The 21,165-nt window shown below is 39.3% G+C and overlaps 1 protein-coding gene across 1 annotated transcript in view; it reads left to right on the forward strand.

The window, feature by feature from the left end:
• The window catches only part of LARS1 (leucyl-tRNA synthetase 1), a 71,506-nt gene that overhangs the window by 24,384 nt on the left and 25,957 nt on the right, over nt 1-21,165 (forward strand). The window contains exons 13-22 of the mRNA XM_036070017.2: nt 3,646-3,699; nt 4,493-4,633; nt 7,322-7,399; nt 12,166-12,251; nt 12,345-12,410; nt 12,508-12,590; nt 12,993-13,131; nt 13,480-13,692; nt 15,565-15,622; nt 18,445-18,508. Coding sequence (XP_035925910.2) covers nt 3,646-3,699; nt 4,493-4,633; nt 7,322-7,399; nt 12,166-12,251; nt 12,345-12,410; nt 12,508-12,590; nt 12,993-13,131; nt 13,480-13,692; nt 15,565-15,622; nt 18,445-18,508 — 982 coding nt within the window. The remainder of the gene's footprint in view (nt 1-3,645; nt 3,700-4,492; nt 4,634-7,321; nt 7,400-12,165; nt 12,252-12,344; nt 12,411-12,507; nt 12,591-12,992; nt 13,132-13,479; nt 13,693-15,564; nt 15,623-18,444; nt 18,509-21,165) is intronic.

Here is a 21,165-nt window from a genome sequence, read left to right on the forward strand (position 1 = left end):
ATCTCTGCCTTCTTTCTTGATGTTTATGTATTTTCCTTTTTTTGTATTTTAAGTATAATATTTCATAGAATCTTTTTTTAAAAGACTTTCAGAGCAGTTTTAGGTTTACAGTAAAATTGAGAGGAAGGTATAGAGATTTCCCATTTACTCCCTGCCCCCACATGTGCACAGCCTCCTCCATTATCAAAATCCCCACCAGAGGGGTGCATTTGTTACCATGATGAACCTGCATTGACACATCATAATCCACCAAAGTCTGTAGTTTACCTTAGGGTTCACTCTTGGTGGTGTATATTCTTTGGGTTTGGACAGCTGTATAATGACACAGATTCATCATTGTAATATCAGAGTATTTTCATTGCCCTAAAAATCCCATGTGGTCTTTCTGTCATCTCTCTCCCCTGTGACCCCTGGCAATCACTGATCTTTTTACGGTCTCCACAGTTTTACCTTTTCTGGAATGACATGTAGTTGGAATCATACAGTGTGTAGCTTTCTCAGATTGGCTTCTTTCAACTACTCATATGCATCTAAGGTTTCTCTGTGTCTTTTCATAGCTTGATTGCTCATTTTCTTTCTACCTGGATGTACCATAGTTTATCCATTCACTTTCTGAAGGACCTCTTGGTTGCTAATAAGCACTGGTAATTATGAATAAAGCTGCTGTATACATCCATTTGCAGGTTTTTGTGTAGACATAAGTTTTCAGCTCCTTTGGGTAAATACGAAGTTGTGTGATTGCTGGGTCCTATGGTAAGAATATATTTAGCCACCCAACTGTGTTCCAAAGTGGCTGTACTGTTTTGCATTCCCACCAGCAGTGTATAAGAGTTCTTGTTGCTCCACATCCTCACTAGCATCTGGTGTTGTCATTGTACCAGATTTTGTCCATTGTAATAGGTGTGTAGTGATATCTCTTTGTTGTTTTAATTTGCATTTTCCTGATGACATGATGTGGTCTTTTCATATGCTTATTTGCCAGCTATGTATCTTCTTTTGTTGAGGTGTGTCTGTTAAAGTCTTTGGCTCATTAAAAAATCAGATTGTTTTTTTTTTAAGATTTTGTTTCTTAGAGAAAGTGCATGAGTGCACGCACACACAAGTGTGTGTGGGGAGAGGGGCAGAGGGTGAGGGAGAAGCAGATTCTCCGCTGAGCAGGGAGCCTGATGTGGGGCTCAATCCCAGGACCCCGAGATCATGACCTGAGCCAAAGGCAGACACTTAACCTGAGCCACCTAGGCGACCTGGATTGTTTGTTTTCTTATGATTCAGTTTTGAGAATTCTGTGTATATTTTGGATAATAGTCCTTTATCAGATGTGTCTTTTGCAAATATTTTTTCCTGATCTTTGGCTTGTCTTTTATTTTAATTCCTGATCCTGTCTTTTGTAGAGCAGCTTTTAATTTTAATGATATTCAGCTTATTATTTCTTTCATGGATTGTGTCTTTGATGTTGTATCTAAAAAGGCACCACCGTACCCGTGGTCATTTAAGTTTTCACCTACATTTTCTTCTAGGAATTTTATAGTTTTGTGTTTTATATCTAGGTCTGTGATCCATTTTGAGTTATTTTTTGTGACAATATAAGGTCTGTGTCTAGATTAATTTTTTTTTTTTGCATGTGAATGTCCAGTTGTTCCAATAACATTTGTTGAAAAGACTGTCTTTGAATTACTGTATTGCCTTTGCTCCTTTATCAAAGATCAATTGACTATATTTTTAGTGTCTATTTCTGGCCTCTGTGTTGTTCCACTGAACTATTTGTCTCTTCCTTTCTTAGTACCACACTGTGTTGATTACTGTAATTTTATAGGAAGTCTAGAAGCCAGAAGCCAATTTTGTTCTTCAATACTGAGTTGACTATTTTGGGTCTTTTGCCTCTCTGTATAAACTTTGCAATCAATTTGTTGATATTCATAAAATAACTTGATGGGATTTCAGTTGAGATTACATTAAATCTGTAGGTAAGTTGGGAAGAATTGACATCTTGACAATACTGACTCTTCCAGTCCATGAACATGAAGTATCTGTCCATTTATTTAGGTTGTTTTTTTAAATTTTATTTATTTTATTTTATTTTATTTTTTTAAAGATTTTACTTATTTGACAGAGAGAGACACCGCGAGAGGGGGAGCACAAGCAGGGGGAGTGGGAGAGGGAGGAGCAGGCTTCCCGCAGAACAGGGAGCCCGATGCGGGGCTTGATCCCAGGACCCTGGGATCATGACTTGAGCCAAAGGCAGACGCTTAATGACTGAGCCACCCAGGTGTCCCTAGGTTGTTTTTTTTTTTTTTAAAGATTTTATTTATTTATTTGACAGAGAGAGAGAGAGAGACAGCGAGAGAGGGAATAGAAGCAGGGGGAGTGGGAGAGGGAGAAGCAGGCCCCCTGCTGAGCAGGGAGCCCGATGCGGGGCTCAATCCCAGGACCCTGGGATCATGACCTGAGCCGAAGGCAGATGCTTAATGACTGAGCCACCCAGGCGCCCCTTATTTAGTCTTCTGATTCTTTTCACAGAGTTTTTTGTTTTTCTGGTATAGATCTTATGTATGTATTGTTACTTTTGTACCTAAGTATTTGATTTTGGGGGGTGCTAATATAAATGTTACTTTATTTTTAATTTTGACTTCCACTTGTTCATTCTTAGTACATTGGAATGCAGTTAACTTTTGTATAATTAACTGTGTATCTTGCAACCTTGCTATAATTGTTTATTAGTTCCAGGAGTTTTTTTCCTTGATTCTTTTGGATTTTCTATATAGATGTTCCTTCCATCTGTGAACAAAGACAGCTTTATGTCTCCCTTCCCAATCTGTATACCTTTTATTTTGTATTCTTCCCTTACTGCTTTAGCAAGGATATTCAGAACGATACTGAAAAGCGGTGAGAGGGGACATCCTTGCCTCATACCTGATCTTAGTGGGAAAGCTTTGAGTTTCTCATCATTAAGTATGATGGTAGTTGTAGATTTTTTGCAGATAGTCTTTATCAAGTTTAGAAGGTCTGCATCTATTTCTGTTTATTAGGAGTTTTTATCATAAATGGGTGTTGGGTTTTTGTCAAATGCTTTTCTTGCATCTGTTGATAGGATCTTTTTAAATCTGTTTTGATGGGTTTCATAAAACTTTAAAAAAAGTTTTCTGATATTCACATTTTCATTGCAACCTGGATATGAAACTCATTTTCATTGGGGTGTGTGTGTGTGTGTGTGTGTGTGCGAATTTTTGCTTTTGGCATACTATTTTTCATCATTTAAGCCATTCACTCTAACTTAAACAGTTGAGTTTTTAAAAGTCATAGGTCCCTTCTTGAGATATTTAGTGAAATTTTATTTTTTTAATTTTTTTAAAGATTTTATTTATTTATTCATGAGAGACAGAGAGAGAGAGAGAGAGGCAGAGGGAGAAGCAGACTCCCAAGGAGCAGGGAGCCCGATGCGGGACTCGATCCCGGGACGCTGGGATCATGACCTGAGCCGAAGGCAGACACTTAACCATCTGAGCCACCCAGGCACCCTTTAGTGAAATTTTAAAAAAATATGGAGAGGAGAACAAAGAATTTAAAAAAGTTTTGGTGTTGGTTCTCTCAATGATTATGCTGGTAAAGTGCTAATCATGAGTGTTAATTTACAAAATTTTTTTGCAGGCCTTACGAGCAAAGTATGGAATTAGAGATGACATGGTCTTGCCATTTGAGCCGGTGAGTACATAGGTGACTCAGAATATCCATACCCATCTCTTTATCAGTGAAAAAAAAAGAGCTAACATTTTCCTTGTAACAAAATTGAATAATTGGTGAATGTAAGAATGAGAGGGAGTTTGCATAAGAGTTTACTTACTTTAATTTGGTATCTGCTGTCAGTTAAGAGTGAGAGAAAGACCAACAATAAGCATTTTCTTAGCGCCCGGCACCTGTAATTCTGGAACAAACGACTTTCTTAGCATCACCAATTTTATAGATGCTTATTTTGCTACTATGGCCGGCCTGTTTCCAAGCTTCTAAAGACAAAATTTTGCCATTTAAGTCATGAATGGTTATGTTTCATATTAATGCCTGGAGAAGAAAAAAATTTTAATCACTAGCAAATAACTTTCATGAAGAATCTAGAAGACTTATCATAAACCAGAAATAAGACCATCCATAAATTTAATTTAAATTGTTTACATCATTTTCCTAGTTTCACTGTTTATTATTTAGTTAATTATATGCCAGTGTGGGGTTGTGAGCTAGAGAAGGTGTGTTCTGTAGTGAGGGAGGGACAATTTGGGTGTTGGTGCAGAGAATTTGGATAGTTCCTGTGGAGGAGAATAGGAAGACACATTCACATCTGGATGTTAGTCACTGTGATTGCCTGATGTGTGTTGCTTCTGTAATGATATATAAAATCTGAAATGGCTTCATTGGACAGTAGAGGCGAGAGGATTATGCCCCATGGGGCTGTTTTTATGTTCATTCAGTGTGAGTAAGTTCCCAACATTGCTGTTCTTTGCAGGTGCCAATCATTGAAATCCCAGGTTTTGGAAATCTTTCTGCTGTAACCGTTTGTGATGATTTGAAAGTTCAAAGCCAGAATGACCGAGAAAAACTTGCAGAAGCAAAGGAGAAGTTATATCTAAAAGGGTTTTATGATGGTGTAAGTAATAATTTTTTAGTTTTGCTCTAATTTTTTCAGTGATTTAGAAAAAAATAGAAAAGTTCAGGATAGTTTCAACTATATACTGATTTGAGAGAGATTAATATGAGACTGTGTTCTTCTGTTTCCAGATTTCTTTTTTATTATTTATTTATTTTAAAGATTTTTTTTTTTTAAAGATTTTATTTATTTATTTGACAGAGAGAGAGATAGCGAGAGCAGGAACACAAGCAGGGGGAGTGGGAGAGGGAGAAGCAGGCTTCCTGCCGAGCAGGGAGCCCGATGTGGGACTCGATCCCAGGACCCTGGGATCATGACCTGAGCCGAAGGCAGACGCTTAATGACTGAGCCACCCAGGTGCCCTATTTTAAAGATTTTTTTTTTTTTTTTTAAAGATTTTATTTATTTATTTGACAGAGAGATAGAGAGAGAGAACAAGTAGGCAGAGAGGCAGGCGGAGGGAGAGGGAGAAGCAGGCTCCCCGGCGAGCAGGGAGCCCGATGCGGGGCTCAATCCCAGGACCCTGGGATCATGACCTGAGCCGAAGGCAGCTGCTTAACCAACTGAGCCACCCAGGCGCCCCTATTTTAAAGATTTTTATTTAATTGAGAGAGAGAGAGAGAGAGGAGAGACAGAGCACAAGCAGGGGGAGGGGCAGAGGGAGAGGGAGAAGCAGGCTCCCCTCTGAGCAGGGAGCCCAACTTGGGGCTCGATCCCAGGACCCCATGATCATGACCTGAGCCAAAGGCAGACACCTAACGACTGAGCCACCCAGGTACCCTTCCAGATTTCTTTTTTCTTTTTTTTTTTTTTTAAAGATTTTATTTATTTATCCGACAGAGAGACAGACAGAAGAGCACAAGCAGAGGGAGTGGCAGAGGGAGAGGGAGAAGCAGGCTCTGCACTGAGCAGGGAACCCAATGTGGGACTCGATCCCAGGACCCTGAGATCATGACCCGAGCCGAAGGCAGACGCCCAACCATCTGAGCCACCCAGGCGCCCCTAGATTTCTTTTTTTAATCTATTTTTTATCCGATAGCATTTACAGAAATTATATTTTTGTGCCCTCTAGGAATCTCTAAGAAATGAGTTTACTGAGAAGATTATTTAAAGTTCATATTATTTTGCAGTAAATTCCATAGATTTATTGCATAGACAATACCTGGTTCCTTCTTTTGCTCTTTTAATTGAGGAGTTCATATTTTAAATTAGCAATTTTATTCAGTTCATTAATTTACTTACTAATGCATACTAAATGTCAGGTGAGCACAAAAACATGTTTTAAACCTCTCTTTTCTCCTTAATTGTGCATATGTTAATGTGGCTTACATTTCCATGGAAAGAAGACTAAGCTAGAGAAAGTAAAAATCCAGCCAAGTTGCTATGACTTGAGGTTGAAATGAAGATTTTTTAAGGCCATGAATGAGAATTCTTTATTTTTACCTTTACTCTCATTTTTCTAGATAATCAACAATTGGTTATATATCTTTTTTTAAGTGACTTACACATTTTGGGTGATAATAAAAGCCACCACTTATATAGCACTTACATGTTAACTTATTTAAATCTCAAAATAACCTTGTGAAGTAGGCAGTATTCCATTTTATAGATGAGGAAATAGAAGTACTAAAATATTAAGTAATTTACCTAAGATCAGCCAGATAGGTAGCCAGTGGCAGAACTGGTACTCACACTGGGCAGCTTGGCTCTAGGATTTGTGCCTGCTTGCTTATTTATTTATTTATTTATTTGAGAGAGAGTACGGGCATGTGCAAGTGGGGTGGGGGCAGGAGCAGAGGGAGAGGGAGAGAGAGAATCTTAAGCAGGCTCCACACGCAGCACAGAGCCCGAGGCGGGGCTCAGTCTCACAACCATGAGATCAGGACCTGAGCCGAAATCAAGAGTCAAACACTCAACCGACTGAGCCACCCAGGTGCCCCTAAGATTTATGCTCTTAACCACTGTACTGTGATGATCAATAAGTATAATTTTATAATGATGAATTAAATAGATAATAAAGCACTTTGGCATGGTAGAGGGTTTGGAGGGTCAAAAAAGAACTTGTGTCTTTTCCATTTAAGATAGAAGCTATTTCAGAGAGAAATAGGAGTCACATAGCTGAAGATCAGAACATCAGCTAGAAGGGATTGTGTGGCTTAGATCTGTGACAACAATGGGCAAGCTAATACTTGGCCCTAGAATTAAATTTCCTCACTACATAAAAGGCAGAGTTGGAAAACAGGCCTTCCTGTAAGGGCTAGGTTTATCACATGGCCAAGCAAAGGAAAATGCTCGCTGGCAACAGGCAGAGTTGGAAACAGAAGTCTAAATGGGGCTGAGCGGCATGCACTCAGTTCATTTTCCCAAAGCCTTCAGGAATGAGGTGAGTGAGCATATTGAAATTCTCTCCACATGGAAATCTGAGAAGTGGGAAGTGAGGGTTCCTTCCTAATCATGTTCATGGTAGCTATCCTAGTTACACCAAAAGAGAAGCAAGTGTGTTGTAAATATTAGTTGTCTAAGCTATGGCAAAATAAAAACTTAAGATTATAAATGTGATAAATTTCACACTAAAAATATCTTGGTTGCAGATGGAAGTAAATTCAGTTAGGAAAAAGTTTGGAGGGAACACAAAGCAAATTTTAATTGTTTTGTCTGTTTTTTTCCCCCCACTTCTCATTCTTTTAGGTAATGTTGGTGGATGGATTTAAAGGACAGAAGGTCCAAGATGTAAAGAAGACTATTCAGAAAAAGATGATTGACACTGTATGTGATAGGCTATCCTCTGAAGGCTGGTTTAGGAGAAAACCTTTTAGTATCTTTTTTTTTTTTTTTTAAGATTTTATTTATTTATTTGACAGAGAGAGGCACAGTGAGAGAGGGACACAAGCAGGGGCAGAGGGTGAGGGAGAAGCAGGCCCCCCGCCGAGCAGGGAGCCCAATGCGGGGCTCGATCCCAGGACCCTGGGATCATGACCAGAGCCGAAGGCAGATGCTTAACGACTAAGCCACCCAGGCGCCCCTAGGAGAAAACCTTTTAGTTAATAGACTTCACTGTTAATTAGTGGTGAGTTCTGTAATAGAACCTGGAGCTGAATTAAAGATAAATAATTTTGTGGCAGAAAATAGGAGACTTATTTAGCAATTCATTTAACTTGAACATCCCACCTGTAATGTTGATGAGTGTAGTGCTATAAAGTTGGCATGTGCAAAGCACAAACGGAGAACTTTAATGATGCTTCCTGGCAGCGGCCATTTAAGATACTGGTAGTTACAGTTCTCTTTGTGTAGTGCTTTACTTTTTACTTCATTGTTTTTCTTCCCCCTCTGTCTTCATTTTTGTTGAAACTTTTTTTCTGTTGTGCTGCTTAATTAGTTTTTAAATTAAATTTTGATTTCTGACAGTTGTATATGGCCTTAGTACAGAGAGACAGTGGTCTGTAAAGCTTATTAAAATAAAAAACCAGCAGTTTCCTCTCCATCCTTCCACATTGTCTTAAGTTTCTCTTCCTTGAACAGGCTTACTTTTAACTGTTTCAGTTGCTTCTTTTAATATTAACCTCTATCTCTTACAGATCTATAATCTAAATGCTAATACAATTTCTGAATTTTGTTTTTCAGTTTTAGGCATTAGCTATTGACTTCGTACTGTAGAAAATCAAGATTTAACTCTTCCTTATAACTGTGTCTTTCTTTCTAACCTCACCATTTGTGTATACTTTTCTACCTCCTGTCTTCCTAGCATAGGTGTATTATAACTTGTGAGAGCAGTACTACAAAAATGTACATTTTAGAGGCATCACTGATCCACAATGAAGTGTACAATGAGAACTTTTCTTCCCAGCTTTCATTTTCCCCTGGCGTTAGTAATTGTCTTTTTTTTTTTTCTTCCTTTAAAATATATCAATACTCCATCCCCAAACTCTGCCCTGTTTATTTCTTCTCTTAATACTTTCACACATCAATATGCTATTGGTTCCCTCTTGGAGAAAGTTCTCCCAGAGCCTTCTGTCCTATTTTAATCTGGACTAGTTGCTTACTCTCCTGGTGCACAAATGTCATCTGGGATCTTTCTCCACTATTACTAAGAATTTCCTTTGTTTCTCTTGAGTTGGACCTGTTGTTTCCTTGATCCCATTGCTGCTGCTTTATTATTTACTCTCTCATTTTGGTGAAGCTCTGCTTCTAGTGGCTTTCCTGAAAAAGGGTACCTGGAAGGTAAATTTTTGCGAGCTTCCATCTCTGAAATATCTTTAGTCTGTCTTCATACTTGATAGGTTGGGGACAGAATTCTAGATTGAAAGTAATTTTGCCGTTGAATTTAATGGACATTACCCCTGGTGTTCTGTTTCAGTAATGTTGCTGAGAAGTCCAAAACCATTTTGGTAATAACTGATTTTTTGTTAATGGCCTGTTTTTTCCCTTCCTCTGGAAGCTTCTAGAATCTTCTTTTTCTTCCCAGTATTCTGAAATTTCATGATTTACCTTGGTGTAGGTCAATTTTTATTAATTTTTGTGGGTGCTTGGTGGATTCCTTCAGTTTGGAGACTTAATTTGCTTTAATTTTGGGAAAATTTCTTGACTTTTTCTTTGATTGTTTATCTCTTTCTGTTCTTTATTTTCTTTTTCTGAATTCTAATTATTCAGATATTGGTTCTCTTGATTCTGGAAGTCCTTTTCTTTCTGGGAGAGTTCTCAACTTTTTCTCCCTATAAGGTTTTGTTTGTTAACTCTGTGTTTTTTATATCTGCTATTTCTGAGCATGTGGAAAAGTTTTTTTCTTGGTATGGAAAATTCAAATTTATAAAAAGTGGAGAGTAGTATGACGAATTCCTATATACCTGTTATCCACCTTTGAAATTACCAACTCAGGGCCAGTTTAAGAGCTTATTCTTGCTATCTGATTGATCCTTTTTTATGGGATGCTACTCCTGTTTCATGGATGTGAAATCTTAATCTCTTATTTCTCTGAGAAAGGTTGTTGATATTTAAGAGTAGGTACAAAAAGGTGATCAGGATCTTTTTGCATGTGAGTAGGGCTTCACTGGGGGAGATCTAGAAGGGCTGTTTGGGAAAAAAAAATAGAAGGGCTGTTTGGGTCTTGGGAAGCCTTTTTTTTTTTAAATTTCTTTTTTTTTTATTATGTTAGTCACCATATAGTACATCATTAGTTTTTGATGTAGTGTTCCATGATTCATTGTTTGTGTATAACACCCAGTGCTCCATGCAATACGTGCCCTCCTTAATACCCATCACCGGGCTAACCCATCCGCCCACCCCCCTCCCCTCTAAAATCCTCAATTTGTTTCAGAATCTATAGTCTCCCATGGTTCTTCTCCCCCTCGATTTCCCCCCCTTCATTTTTCCCTTCCTTCTCCTAATGTCCTCCATGCTGTTCCTTATGTTCCACAAATAAGTGAAACCATATGATAATTGACTTTCTCTGCTTGACTTATTTCACTTAGCATAACCCCCTCCAGTTCTATCCATGTCGATGCAAATGGTGGGTATTCATCCTTTCTGATGGCTGAGTAATATTCCATTGTATATATGGCCACATCTTCTTTATCCATTCATCTGTTGAAGGGCATCTTGGCTCTTTCCACAGTTTGGCTGTTGTGGATATTGCTGCTATGAACGTTGGGGTGCATTTGGCCCTTCTTTTCACTACATCTGTGTCTTTGGGGTAAATACCCAGGAGTGTAATTGCTGGGTCATAGGGTAACTCTATTTTTAATTTTTTGAGGAACCTCCACACTGTTTTCCCCAAAGTGGCTGTACCAACTTGCATTCCCACCAATAGTGTAAGAGAGTTCCCTTGGGGAAGCCTTTATGTTAGCCTTGATATTAGAGCTTCTTGGATTTGTTAGATTCCTCCCAAAAGAGTCTTCCAGTTTCTGGCTTAAAAGAGCTAAGCTAACTGAGCATTCTGGGAGTTGAAAAGATTGCTAGGGGGAATACCAATCCCCAGTGTGCTGACTTTCCGGTTAATTCATTTATTCCCACTGTGATACCCATAGCCTCAACTTAGTTGGTTGAGTTATTCTCTCATCCTCTCCAAAAAAATATACCTTCATTGTTCTGCTGGCATAGGGAGGGGCAGTTGCAAATCTGTATAGTGTGGGATTAGGGTATCTGGGGTTCTAACCTCTTCTTTAAAAACTTCAGTTAGTCCTCTTACTTTCAGCCTCATGTTGCCTCTGCTTCCAGAACTATCTTGTACCACAAATTGTTGAGTTTTTTGGAGGTTCTGTAATGCAAATTGGATGGCTTTTCACCTTCTCTGCTCTGGTTTAGGATTCAGCTAGCTTTCTTCAGCCTGCTAAATATCCTGTTTTTTAGTTTCGAAAATTTGATTGATATTATTTTTTGTCCTATTGTTTTGTCTCTGTAAGTTCATGCTGTCAGAAAAAAGAAAAACCCTCTTTGTTGTCATTTTGTTGAAATTTTGAGAGGCAGTAGAGTTAAATGTCTGTTTTTAATTTACCATCTTTAAACCAAAGTCCTAGCTATTTAACAGTTTGAAGAATTACATTAAAAACACAGAAAAAGGAATCATTTTATGAATAACAATGTTGGATTTATTTTTAAAAATAGCCTGATAAGTTTGGGACCATAATATGTTAAGAGATATTTATAGTTGATAAATAATTAAATTCATGGTTAGTTTTCTAATGGGCTTTTTTTTTTTTTTTTTAAAGATTTTATTTATTTGACAGAGAGAGACACAGTGAGAGAGGGAGTGGGAGAGGGAGAAGCAGGCTCTCCGCCGAGCAGGGAGCCCGACGCGGGGCTCGATCCCAGGACCCTGGGATCACGACCTGAGCCGAAGGCAGACGCTTAACGACTGAGCCACCCAGGCGCCCCTAGTGGGCATTTTTCATGACACTATAAATCTTTAGCAACAATATTTTCCATGTTTAATTTTTGTGCGTCTGTTTTTTTAAAAGCAGTGGTTCCATGCATTTAATTTCATAATTTTTTATATTTTTATTCTAACAAGGATAAAAGGCTTCCATAGGCAGTCTGACCTTCAGACCACAGAATTAGAAACTATTGAACATCTTTTACATTCTACTGAAAAGGAATAATCTAATATAGGAAAGATGATCTGTTGACAAAGATGCTCACCTTTTCAAAAGCAAATGTTGTATAGAAAGAAAGGCAGATAACTTCTACTGGGAAGAGGGAAGACATAACGAACATGTGGGGTTTGGGTTATGGGTGGTGTAACATTTTTTTTTTTTTTTTAAGATTTTTTTAATTTGTTCATTCGAGACACAGAGATACAGAGAGAAAGAGAGAACACGAACAGAAGGAGAAGCAGAGGGAGGGGGAGAAGCAGGCCCCCCACTGAGCAGGGAGCCCGATGTGGGGCTCCATCCCAGGACCCTGGGATCATGACCTGAGCTGAAGGCAGACGCTTAACCATCTGAGCCACCCAGGCGCCCCAACATTTTTTTAAGTTGTTTTTATTATCCCTGAGGAATAGAGATTGACTTAATATCTGATATATTTTTGCTTTTGTTTAGGGAGATGCATTTATTTACATGGAACCAGAGAAGCAAGTTATGTCCAGATCTTCAGATGAATGTGTCGTGGCCCTGTGTGATCAGTGGTTAGTCTCTCTTACAGAAAGAAATTTCCTTCAGTCACTTTACTTATCCTTTTGACTTTTATTTTTTTTTTAATCAATCTTTTCACTCCCAAGGTACTTGGATTATGGAGAAGAGAACTGGAAAAAACAGGCATCCCAGTGCTTGAAGGGACTGGAAACGTAAGAAGGGAAAAAGTGATGAGGGAAGGGAGAGGAGATGAGAAATGTGGAAGATACTGAATGTGAAGGAAGGCACTTTATCTTTCACTCTCTCCAGATTCTGTGAGGAGACCAGGAGGAATTTTGAAGCTACCTTAGGTTGGCTACAAGAGCATGCTTGCTCGAGAACTTATGGTTTAGGTAATGTATACTTCAAATTCTTCTGTTTGAATGACTTTGCCAATTACATGGCAAATTAGCACTTTTACCTTTTCTCCCTCTTTTGTATTATTTTTCTGAATTGGAAGTGAGAGGCTTCAGTTAGAGGGTGAAGGGAACTAAGAGGTGATGCCCTACCATCTACCTGGTGGTAGAAGTATGACCCACATAACTTTATGGATTTTTTTTTTAATAGAAAGTTTCTAGTGCTTTAGCCATTTGGTTTTTTATTTACCAGTCTATTTTATTAAGTATTCAAGCACATTTAAGACCTTCTTAAAATAAGGAGCTTTGTAAATGCTGTATGCTTTGAAAATGTGGATTCTCTAGATGAAGTGTCTCTCGAGTTCCTCATGCATTGATGTTTTTCTTTTTATCTTGCAGGTACTCGTCTGCCCTGGGATGAGCAGTGGCTGATCGAATCACTCTCTGATTCCACTATTTACATGGCATTTTACACAGTTGCACACCTGCTGCAGGGGGGGGACTTGCGTGGACAGGCAGAGTCTCCGCTGGGCATCAGGTTGGTAAATGGATGAGGCAAAGGAGTGTAGTTTGTTAGCAAGGGATAGGATCTTTTGATTTACACACTGAAAGTTCTTTTTTTTTTATTATTTAGTTTTCATAAGAATTCATTTAGCAGAATTTTGTTACGATGTTTTCATTTTTTTGCTGCTACACTGAGAAAAAGTAATAAATAGTCCCTCTCCTGTTGTTACCATTCTTCATTCTTATCTGAGTCTATTGTCATCATTTGTTAGTGTAACTATATTAAGAGAGAGATTCCTACTTCATGATTAGATGAAAATATTAATTCTTTCAAAGAAATTACCTATATATTTTGTTGTTGTTTGTTTTATTTTTAATACAGACCGCAACAGATGACCAAGGAGGTTTGGGATTATGTTTTCTTCAGGGAGGCTCCATTTCCTAAGACTCAGATCCCAAAGGAAAAATTAGATCAGTTAAAGCAGGAATTTGAGTTCTGGTATCCTGTGGATCTCCGAGTGTCTGGCAAGGATCTTGTTCCAAATCATCTCTCATTTTACCTTTATAATCATGTGGCTATGTGGCCAGAACAAAGGTGAGTGCTAAAAAGGCTGTAGATTAAATTTATGCCTTGCGGCTTCAAATATTTAAAAAGTTACTATGCAGGGTATAGTTAGGTTTGCCAGTTGCCTTCTTTTTCTTCTGTTAAATGTATACTGAAGCAGAAAGCACACCTTCTCCTATCTGTTACATCTAGAAATCCTCATACTTACTTTGGGCTCACCAAAGCACGTCACATTTCATACCTTGACAGCCTTTCAGTACTTTATTTGACGTGTTTTGTGACTCTGACCTCTTAGGTACAGAAATAAAGGTGATTTAAGACAGAGCCTAGAACATTAGAATTGGAAGGAAACATCCCTTTAGAGCTCAGAGCCCCAAGGTTACAGCATTAGTTGGTAGCGGTATTCTTTTTTTTCTTTTTTTTTTTTTTTTTGAGAGAGCATGGAGGGGAGGGGCAGAGGGAGAGGACGTGAAAGAATGTTAAACAGGCTCCACATCCAGCATGGAGCCTGACACAGCGTTTGATCCCGTGAGATGCCTGAGATCATGACCTGAGCCGAAACCAAGAGTTGGACACCTAATTGACTGAGCCACCCAGGTGTCCCTGGTAGTGGTATTTTGACTAGAGTCTGAATCTAAGCAGCATTTTTAATCCTGTGTGCTCAAAAGTAATCCTTCTATCATCTTCCCTCTTGACCCAGATATGTCTCTGTGCCTTTCCTTCCAGTCTCTCAAGTAGCCTATAAAATAGACCCCTCCCTCTGTTCAAATTTCATTGCCTATCACCAAAACAATCTCATGTGACTTCCTGTATTTAGAATGAGATTACATTTTCTTTCTCAAGAATAAAAGGAAGATTTCAAAGTAGAGGAATAGAATAAATCTGATGTGGTTCTTGTTATCCGATTCTTTTGTTGTTATTGTTTAAAATGTATTTTTCGGAGAAATTGGGTATCTCAGAAGTACTTGTTGGTAATATGGTTGAGGCTTCATCCCTTTGCATCAAGTTTTTGACATGTATTAGATTTTACAAATTATAGGTAAGTAATAACATCAGGTACTTGTAAGTCATAATGATCAGTAACACCAGGCACTGTTCTAATCACAACAACTCATTTAATTTTCATTACAACTTTTCGAGGAAGGTCTATAATATCCTCGTTTTACAGACAAGAAACCTTACTGAGGCATAGAGAGCTCAAATAATTCACCCTGAGTTACCCAGCAATGGCAGAATAAGGATGCAGTCTGGCTCAGGACTCTTGTTCCCAACCACTATCCTCGCATAATCTCATTGCTAGAATGAATGAGTGGTACATACATAGTTCAAAAATTCGAACAGGTCATAAAAGAAAAAAGTAAAAAGGGAACTTTGGCCCCATGCCCCCACATCACTCTACTTCCCATAGGTAATCCCTGCCACTGCTTTCTTATGATTTCTTCTGGATGACATGTTTCTGAAAAAAACCAGCATCAGATTATTTATTTAAGTAATCTCTACCCCAGCGTGGGCCTCGAACTCACGACCCCAAGAGCAAGAGTCATGCTCTTCTGACTGAGCCAGCCAGGCGCCCCATGCTTATTTTTTTTTTTTAATTATACAAAGATGCCACATTGTAGACACTTTTTTTCCCCATGTAATGTTTCTAAGATCTATTTATATTCACACATCTAGCCCTGCCTGAATGAATTACATAGTATTTCATTGTATGCCTATGTAACCAGGCCTTTACTAATGGACACTTCTTGTTTTCATTTGTTTCCTGTTATGAGCAGGACTCAGTACATTTGAACATTTGTCTTAGCAGACTGTTATAAATCTTTCAGCATTTACCTCAACTTTTTAAGCTTAAACTTGAACCTTAAAGTTTTGTTTTCTGTCTTTAAACATTTACCTATAAAGTGACAAATGGCCTGCTGCTGTGAGAGCAAATGGACATCTCCTCCTCAACTCTGAGAAGGTAAGAAAGTTTAAAATTCTGCAGAAAACTTTTCAGATGTAAGAAGTTGTACTTTTTTTTTTTTTAAGATTTTATTTATTTATTTGAGAGAGAATGAGAGAGCGAGAGCATGAGATGGCGGAGAGTCAGAGGAAGAAGCAGACTCCCTGATGAGCAGGGAGCCCGATGCGGGACTTGATCCTGGGACTCCAGGATTGTCACCTGAGCTGAAGGCAGTCGCCCAACCAACTGAGCCACCTAGGCTCCTCAGAAGTTGTACTTTTTAAAGAAATGAAGAGGATAAAAATCAGTGTTAATCTTCCATTTAAAATGTTCAAGACTACCAGCATAAATTGGGGAGTGATTGGAGTAAATAGTATTAACTGAGGGGAGGGACTGGGAAAACTTACCTATTTTAACATTTGTATTTAGAATGATAGAAGGTGACACAAATTGTGACTGGAGGAGAGAGAGAGGGAGAGAGATAAGAAATATAAAAATCCTAGCATTGTGACCCTAGAATATCTTTCTCATTAAGTTGAGAAAATAATTTGGTGGGATTTGTTCTATACTGTGGTCAGCCACTGAATTAAAATAATAGAACTTTGGAATTTGTTGGATTCTTAACTGTTATTTAATGCTTCTTCCCAGGCAGTGTACTATATATCTCTCTATACTACTACTGCTTCCGGTATTGTTAAAACTACTAATATATATGATTTTTCATAGGCTATGTAAGACTTTATCTCATTAATCAATGTCTTCAAACCTCATGACAAAGCCCTTGCTTACCCTGTGATGCTTTTGTGCACATTTGAAAAGGGTACCCCTCCTCACCTAAACTGAAAATTGCTTTGTTATTTATTTCTTAGTGATAATATTTGTAGCAAGTTGATTTTGTTACAATCAGTGAATTTTGCTACAAATGATGGAATATTAATTGGAAAAGAGTATTCTTTGCTATAAATATCTGTCATAATGGAAATAGGTGTAGATTTATTTTATTTTTATTTTTTTAAATATTATATTTATTTATTTGAGAGAGAGAGAATGAGAGAGAGCACATGAGAGGGGGGAGGGTCAGAGGGAGAAGCAGACTCCCTGCCGAGCAGGGAGCCCGATGTGGGACTCAATCCAGGGGCTCCAGGATCATGACCTGAGTCAAAGGCAGTCGCTTAACCAACTGAGCCACCCAGGCGCCCAGAAAATAGGTATAGATTTAAACAAATAGCAGATGGTATGAATTGCAAAATGAAATATCATTTTTAACTGGCGCCCTAATATTGAAAAGGAATAAAAAAGTTCATTTAAAATAATCTCTCTTTTTTTTTTTAAAGATTTTATTTATTTATTTGACAGAGAGAGACACAGCGAGAGAGGGAACACAAGCAGGGGGAGTGGGAGAGGGAGAAGCAGGCTCCCCGCCGAGCAGGGAGCCCGATGCGGGGCTCGATCCCAGGACCCTGGGATCATGACCTGAGCCGAGGGCAGACGCCTTAACGACTGAGCCACCCAGGCGCCCGCATTTAAAATAATCTCTATATTGGGGGTGCCTGGGTGGCTCAGTCGGTTAGGCGTCTGCCTTTGGCTCAGGTCATGATCCCAGGGTCCTGGGATCGAGCCCCGCATCGGGCTCCCTGCTCGGCGGGGAGCCTGCTTCTCCCTCTTTCTCTGCCTGCTGCTCTGCCTGCTTGTGTTCTCTCTCTCTGTCAAATAAATAAAAATCTTTAAAAAAAAAAATCTCTATATTAGACTGAAAAACAGCTCTTTGATTAGAAGCATGGGCTCTTTTATAGATTTTTTAGATCAACAAGGACTTTTGGTTATCAAACTCATTTTTTACTTTGTAAGGCAAAGTAGCACTATATATATACATTTTCATGTTTGTATATATGTGTATGTGTGTATATAAATATAAATTGTGTTATAACGTGGCATTTTCTTTGGTCTCAACGTTGTTGTACTATACATTGTACTGATTTTATTAGAACTAGATACTTTATTGCCATGTAGTAGAAGACTGGATTATCACCTCTCTTTGGTATCAGCAAAGTTCTGATAAAGACAACAAATTCTTTTCTTTTTAAAGATTTTATTTATTTATTTGAGAGACAGACCAGGAGAGCAAGTGAGAGAGAGCAAGAGAGCACATGCAGGGGGAGAGGCAGAGGGAGAAGGAGAAGCAGATTCCCTGCTGAGCAGGGAGCCCAATGTGGGATTCGGTCCCAGGTCCCCGGGATCATGACCTGAACTGAAGGCAGACCCTTACCCGACTGAGCCACCCAGGTGCCCCAAAGACAGCAAATCCTTAAATAGTAAAGATTGGCAGGCCGTGCACAGTGCATCCTTAAATGCGGTGTCCTTAGGTAGAGCACAACTTGAAACAACCACTTGTTGTGAAGCCAGCGAAGTTCCCTAAAACCCTAACTCTGATGTCATATGCTAGTCCATTCATTTCTGAATGATTCTCATTGCTCCAAAGCTCTTCTTTATGACCAGCTGTAATGTTCCAGAGATATTGTGGAATCATTATGCATGTCTAAACCGATTCCTAGGGGGCAGTATGGCCTACTGGAAAGAGTAGTGCATTGAGTATCAGACTTGAGACCTGTCCTAGCTCCGTCCCTGCCTAGCTGAGTGACCTAGATAAGTCACTCTATTAACTGGATTTCAGTTTCCACCTCTGTAAAATTAGTGCAAGATATCTTTTGCTTTCCCCCTCTAATTTTTTTTTTTTGTCTTTATTTGATTGTGGCTAACTTACTTACTTTGATTTGGCTGATTTGGTTTATTTTATTTATATATATTCTTAATAATGCCTGATCATTGACTTTCTGTTTCAGATGTCGAAGTCCACAGGCAACTTCCTCACCTTGACCCAAGCGATTGACAAATTTTCAGCCGATGGTGAGTATTATTGCTATTATATAGGGTCTGATTCTTTTCAGATTATAGAAGGCAAGTTAAAATTATTGTTTCGGTTTTACTGCTTTTTTCTTTGCTTTTTCCAGTACTTGAAAATACATTTTCTTTTGTGTATAAACAATGTAAGAATTGCTGATGTTGATCTGTTTAGGAACAAATTCAAGCTAAGATTGTTAGAGTCTTTTTTAAAAAGAAACTCACTGTAATTGCTACCTGGCTTGTTTCTAATTTCTTACTACTTGTAAGATTAAAGAGTTGGTTTGTAGAGATGTTGACTATGAAGGTTTTCCAATTTCCTTCATACTTGATATAAATATAGGTGACTTGAACCTGGGGTCATTTGTTTTTTTCAAGAAATATTTTCTCCTTGGCCTCAGTACTGATTTCATCATTACTTTGTCCAGGGAAGAAATGCACTGTCTGATCTGAAGGAACCATTCATTGCTTTGGTCCTCATGGCATGTCTTTCCATGGATCTTGGCTTAGCACAGTTTGAGGCCATGCTGAAGGGATTGGGAAAGAACTAACCTAACTAACTTTGAGAAACAGTGTTTTGACTGGACGCTGTAAGCCAAAAAGAACTACACACAAATACTGTAATTAGTAAAACTATTTCTTACATGAGGTGTAGGTTAGCAATTCTGAAACTAATTTTATGTGTGGACTGGGATTGAACAAATAAATTTATTGTAGATGAAAGCTCACTATTAAAAAAGATACAGATAATAAAGGGGGAATGCTAGAATGTACCCTGTGTTGTTGGATTGAAATTGGCAATTTCCAATGGTTTTAATTTTATATACAGACAGAATGATGTAAAAACAATGTAGATGTAGGGGCGCCTGGGTGGCTCAGATGGTTAAGCGTCTGCCTTTGGCTCAGGTCATGATCCCAGGGTCGGGGGTTCAAGCCCTGCATCGGGCTCCCTGCTTGGCGGGGAGCCTGCTTCTCCCTCTCCCTCTACTTTTCCCCCTGCTTGTGCTCTCTTGCTCTCTCTGTCAGATAAATAAATAAAATCTAAAAAATAAAATAAAATAAAGACTGAGAGTAATAAAAAGAGATATTGTATAACAATAATTAGTTACAAGGTGTAATGAGAAATAACAAAAAATACTGTGGCGGGGGCCAGCATAGGGGGCGGGGGGACCGAAAAGAATAACACTCACTGAAAGGAGCAAGAAGAAATGCCGCAGACTTTTCAGTTTTTCTATTAAATGACTATTGTGTTGGTGATAATAACAATCTTGACATGGCTCAGAGGATAAAAAAAAAAAAAAGTAAAAAAAAAAACGTAGCTGTATATGGTAGGTTAGTATACGTGCATACATTTCCCTAGCCGTGTCTGCTGAGAGGGCTTATGAGCAGTGACACACTAGTAGCAGGGACACACCTGGCATTTAGATCTTGGTTTCTAAATACCATTCTCCAATAAATGGAACTTGGGTGCCTGGGAGAAGTGATTGATTGGCGGGCTGGAGTAGGAAAAATACAAGATGAGCATGAAGCATCTTAGGGTGCCAGAGAATAAGGAAATGTTTCAGTAAGGATGAGGACATTTGCAAGGACACAGATTTATTTAAGACAGAAGATTGTGGCAGAGTAGGAGGAGGACCCTAGGCTTGCCTTGTCCCATGCATACAAGTAGATAATTACCAAATCATCCTAAATACCCCAGAAATCTGTCTGAAGACTAGCAGAACAAACTCCACAACTAAAGACAGTGGAGAGGGTATACTGAAGAAGGTAGGAAGTGCAGAGATGTGGTTTGGGAGAGAAACAGGTCATGGCCACTGACAGGGGGTGGGGAGGTAGGTAGGCACAGTTGCAGAGAAGGGCAAGAGACAAACTAGTACACAGGGGAGTGCACAGGGAAAACAAATCCCCATAGCAATTGGCTTGGAAAGTGAGAGGGCCAAAATTTCATGAGTTCTTGAAACCAATGGAGCTTAAAGCCTGGAGTTTTAAAGGTCACTGTGCTTGGCTCTGGGAGAGCTCAGAGCACATTGGGGCTGCTCTTGGAGAGAAGGCTAGCAAACATGGTGTAGACATATAGAATGGAAAGTGATCTGAAGAGTGCCTGGGGCACACAGTGGGGAGGTTAGTTGCATGTCACAGAGAGGCAGTGTTCACAGAGAAACCCTTCCAGGAGCAAAGGAATTGGCAGGTGCCGATTCCCTTCCCCACCCCTTAGCATATGCATAGGGCCACCTGCAGGAAGCAGCACAGTGCTGACACTTGCCACCTAACTTGCTTACACCAAGCCCCACCCCTCCATGCTCTGGTAAAACTACCCCTCCCAGTCATGCTTGCCTCAGTCAAGCCAGCCTGGCAGGCTCCCTTCCCCAGAAGACCAGCTCAAACCCCTGCCCACACTGTGTTTCTCACCCTAAGAGTTTGATGTGTCCTTGGTTCTGGCAGCGACAGATCTCATTTCACAAGCAGATCAGAGCACACCTATTTAAAATGCCACCACTTTGAGGCCAGGGACCAAACACTGCCCACAACAAGCAAAGAGAGGCTTTGCAGACCACTGGCCTGAAGGATAAAGTGGCCAGGACAAAACGGCACATGCAGCACATTGGAGACACTCCTAGGAGCACCAGGCCCTGGGGAACAGGGGATACTACACAGTAGGGCAC

This window comes from Halichoerus grypus, chromosome 2 (assembly GCF_964656455.1).
Source record: "Halichoerus grypus chromosome 2, mHalGry1.hap1.1, whole genome shotgun sequence".
Lineage (NCBI taxonomy): Eukaryota > Metazoa > Chordata > Mammalia > Carnivora > Phocidae > Halichoerus > Halichoerus grypus.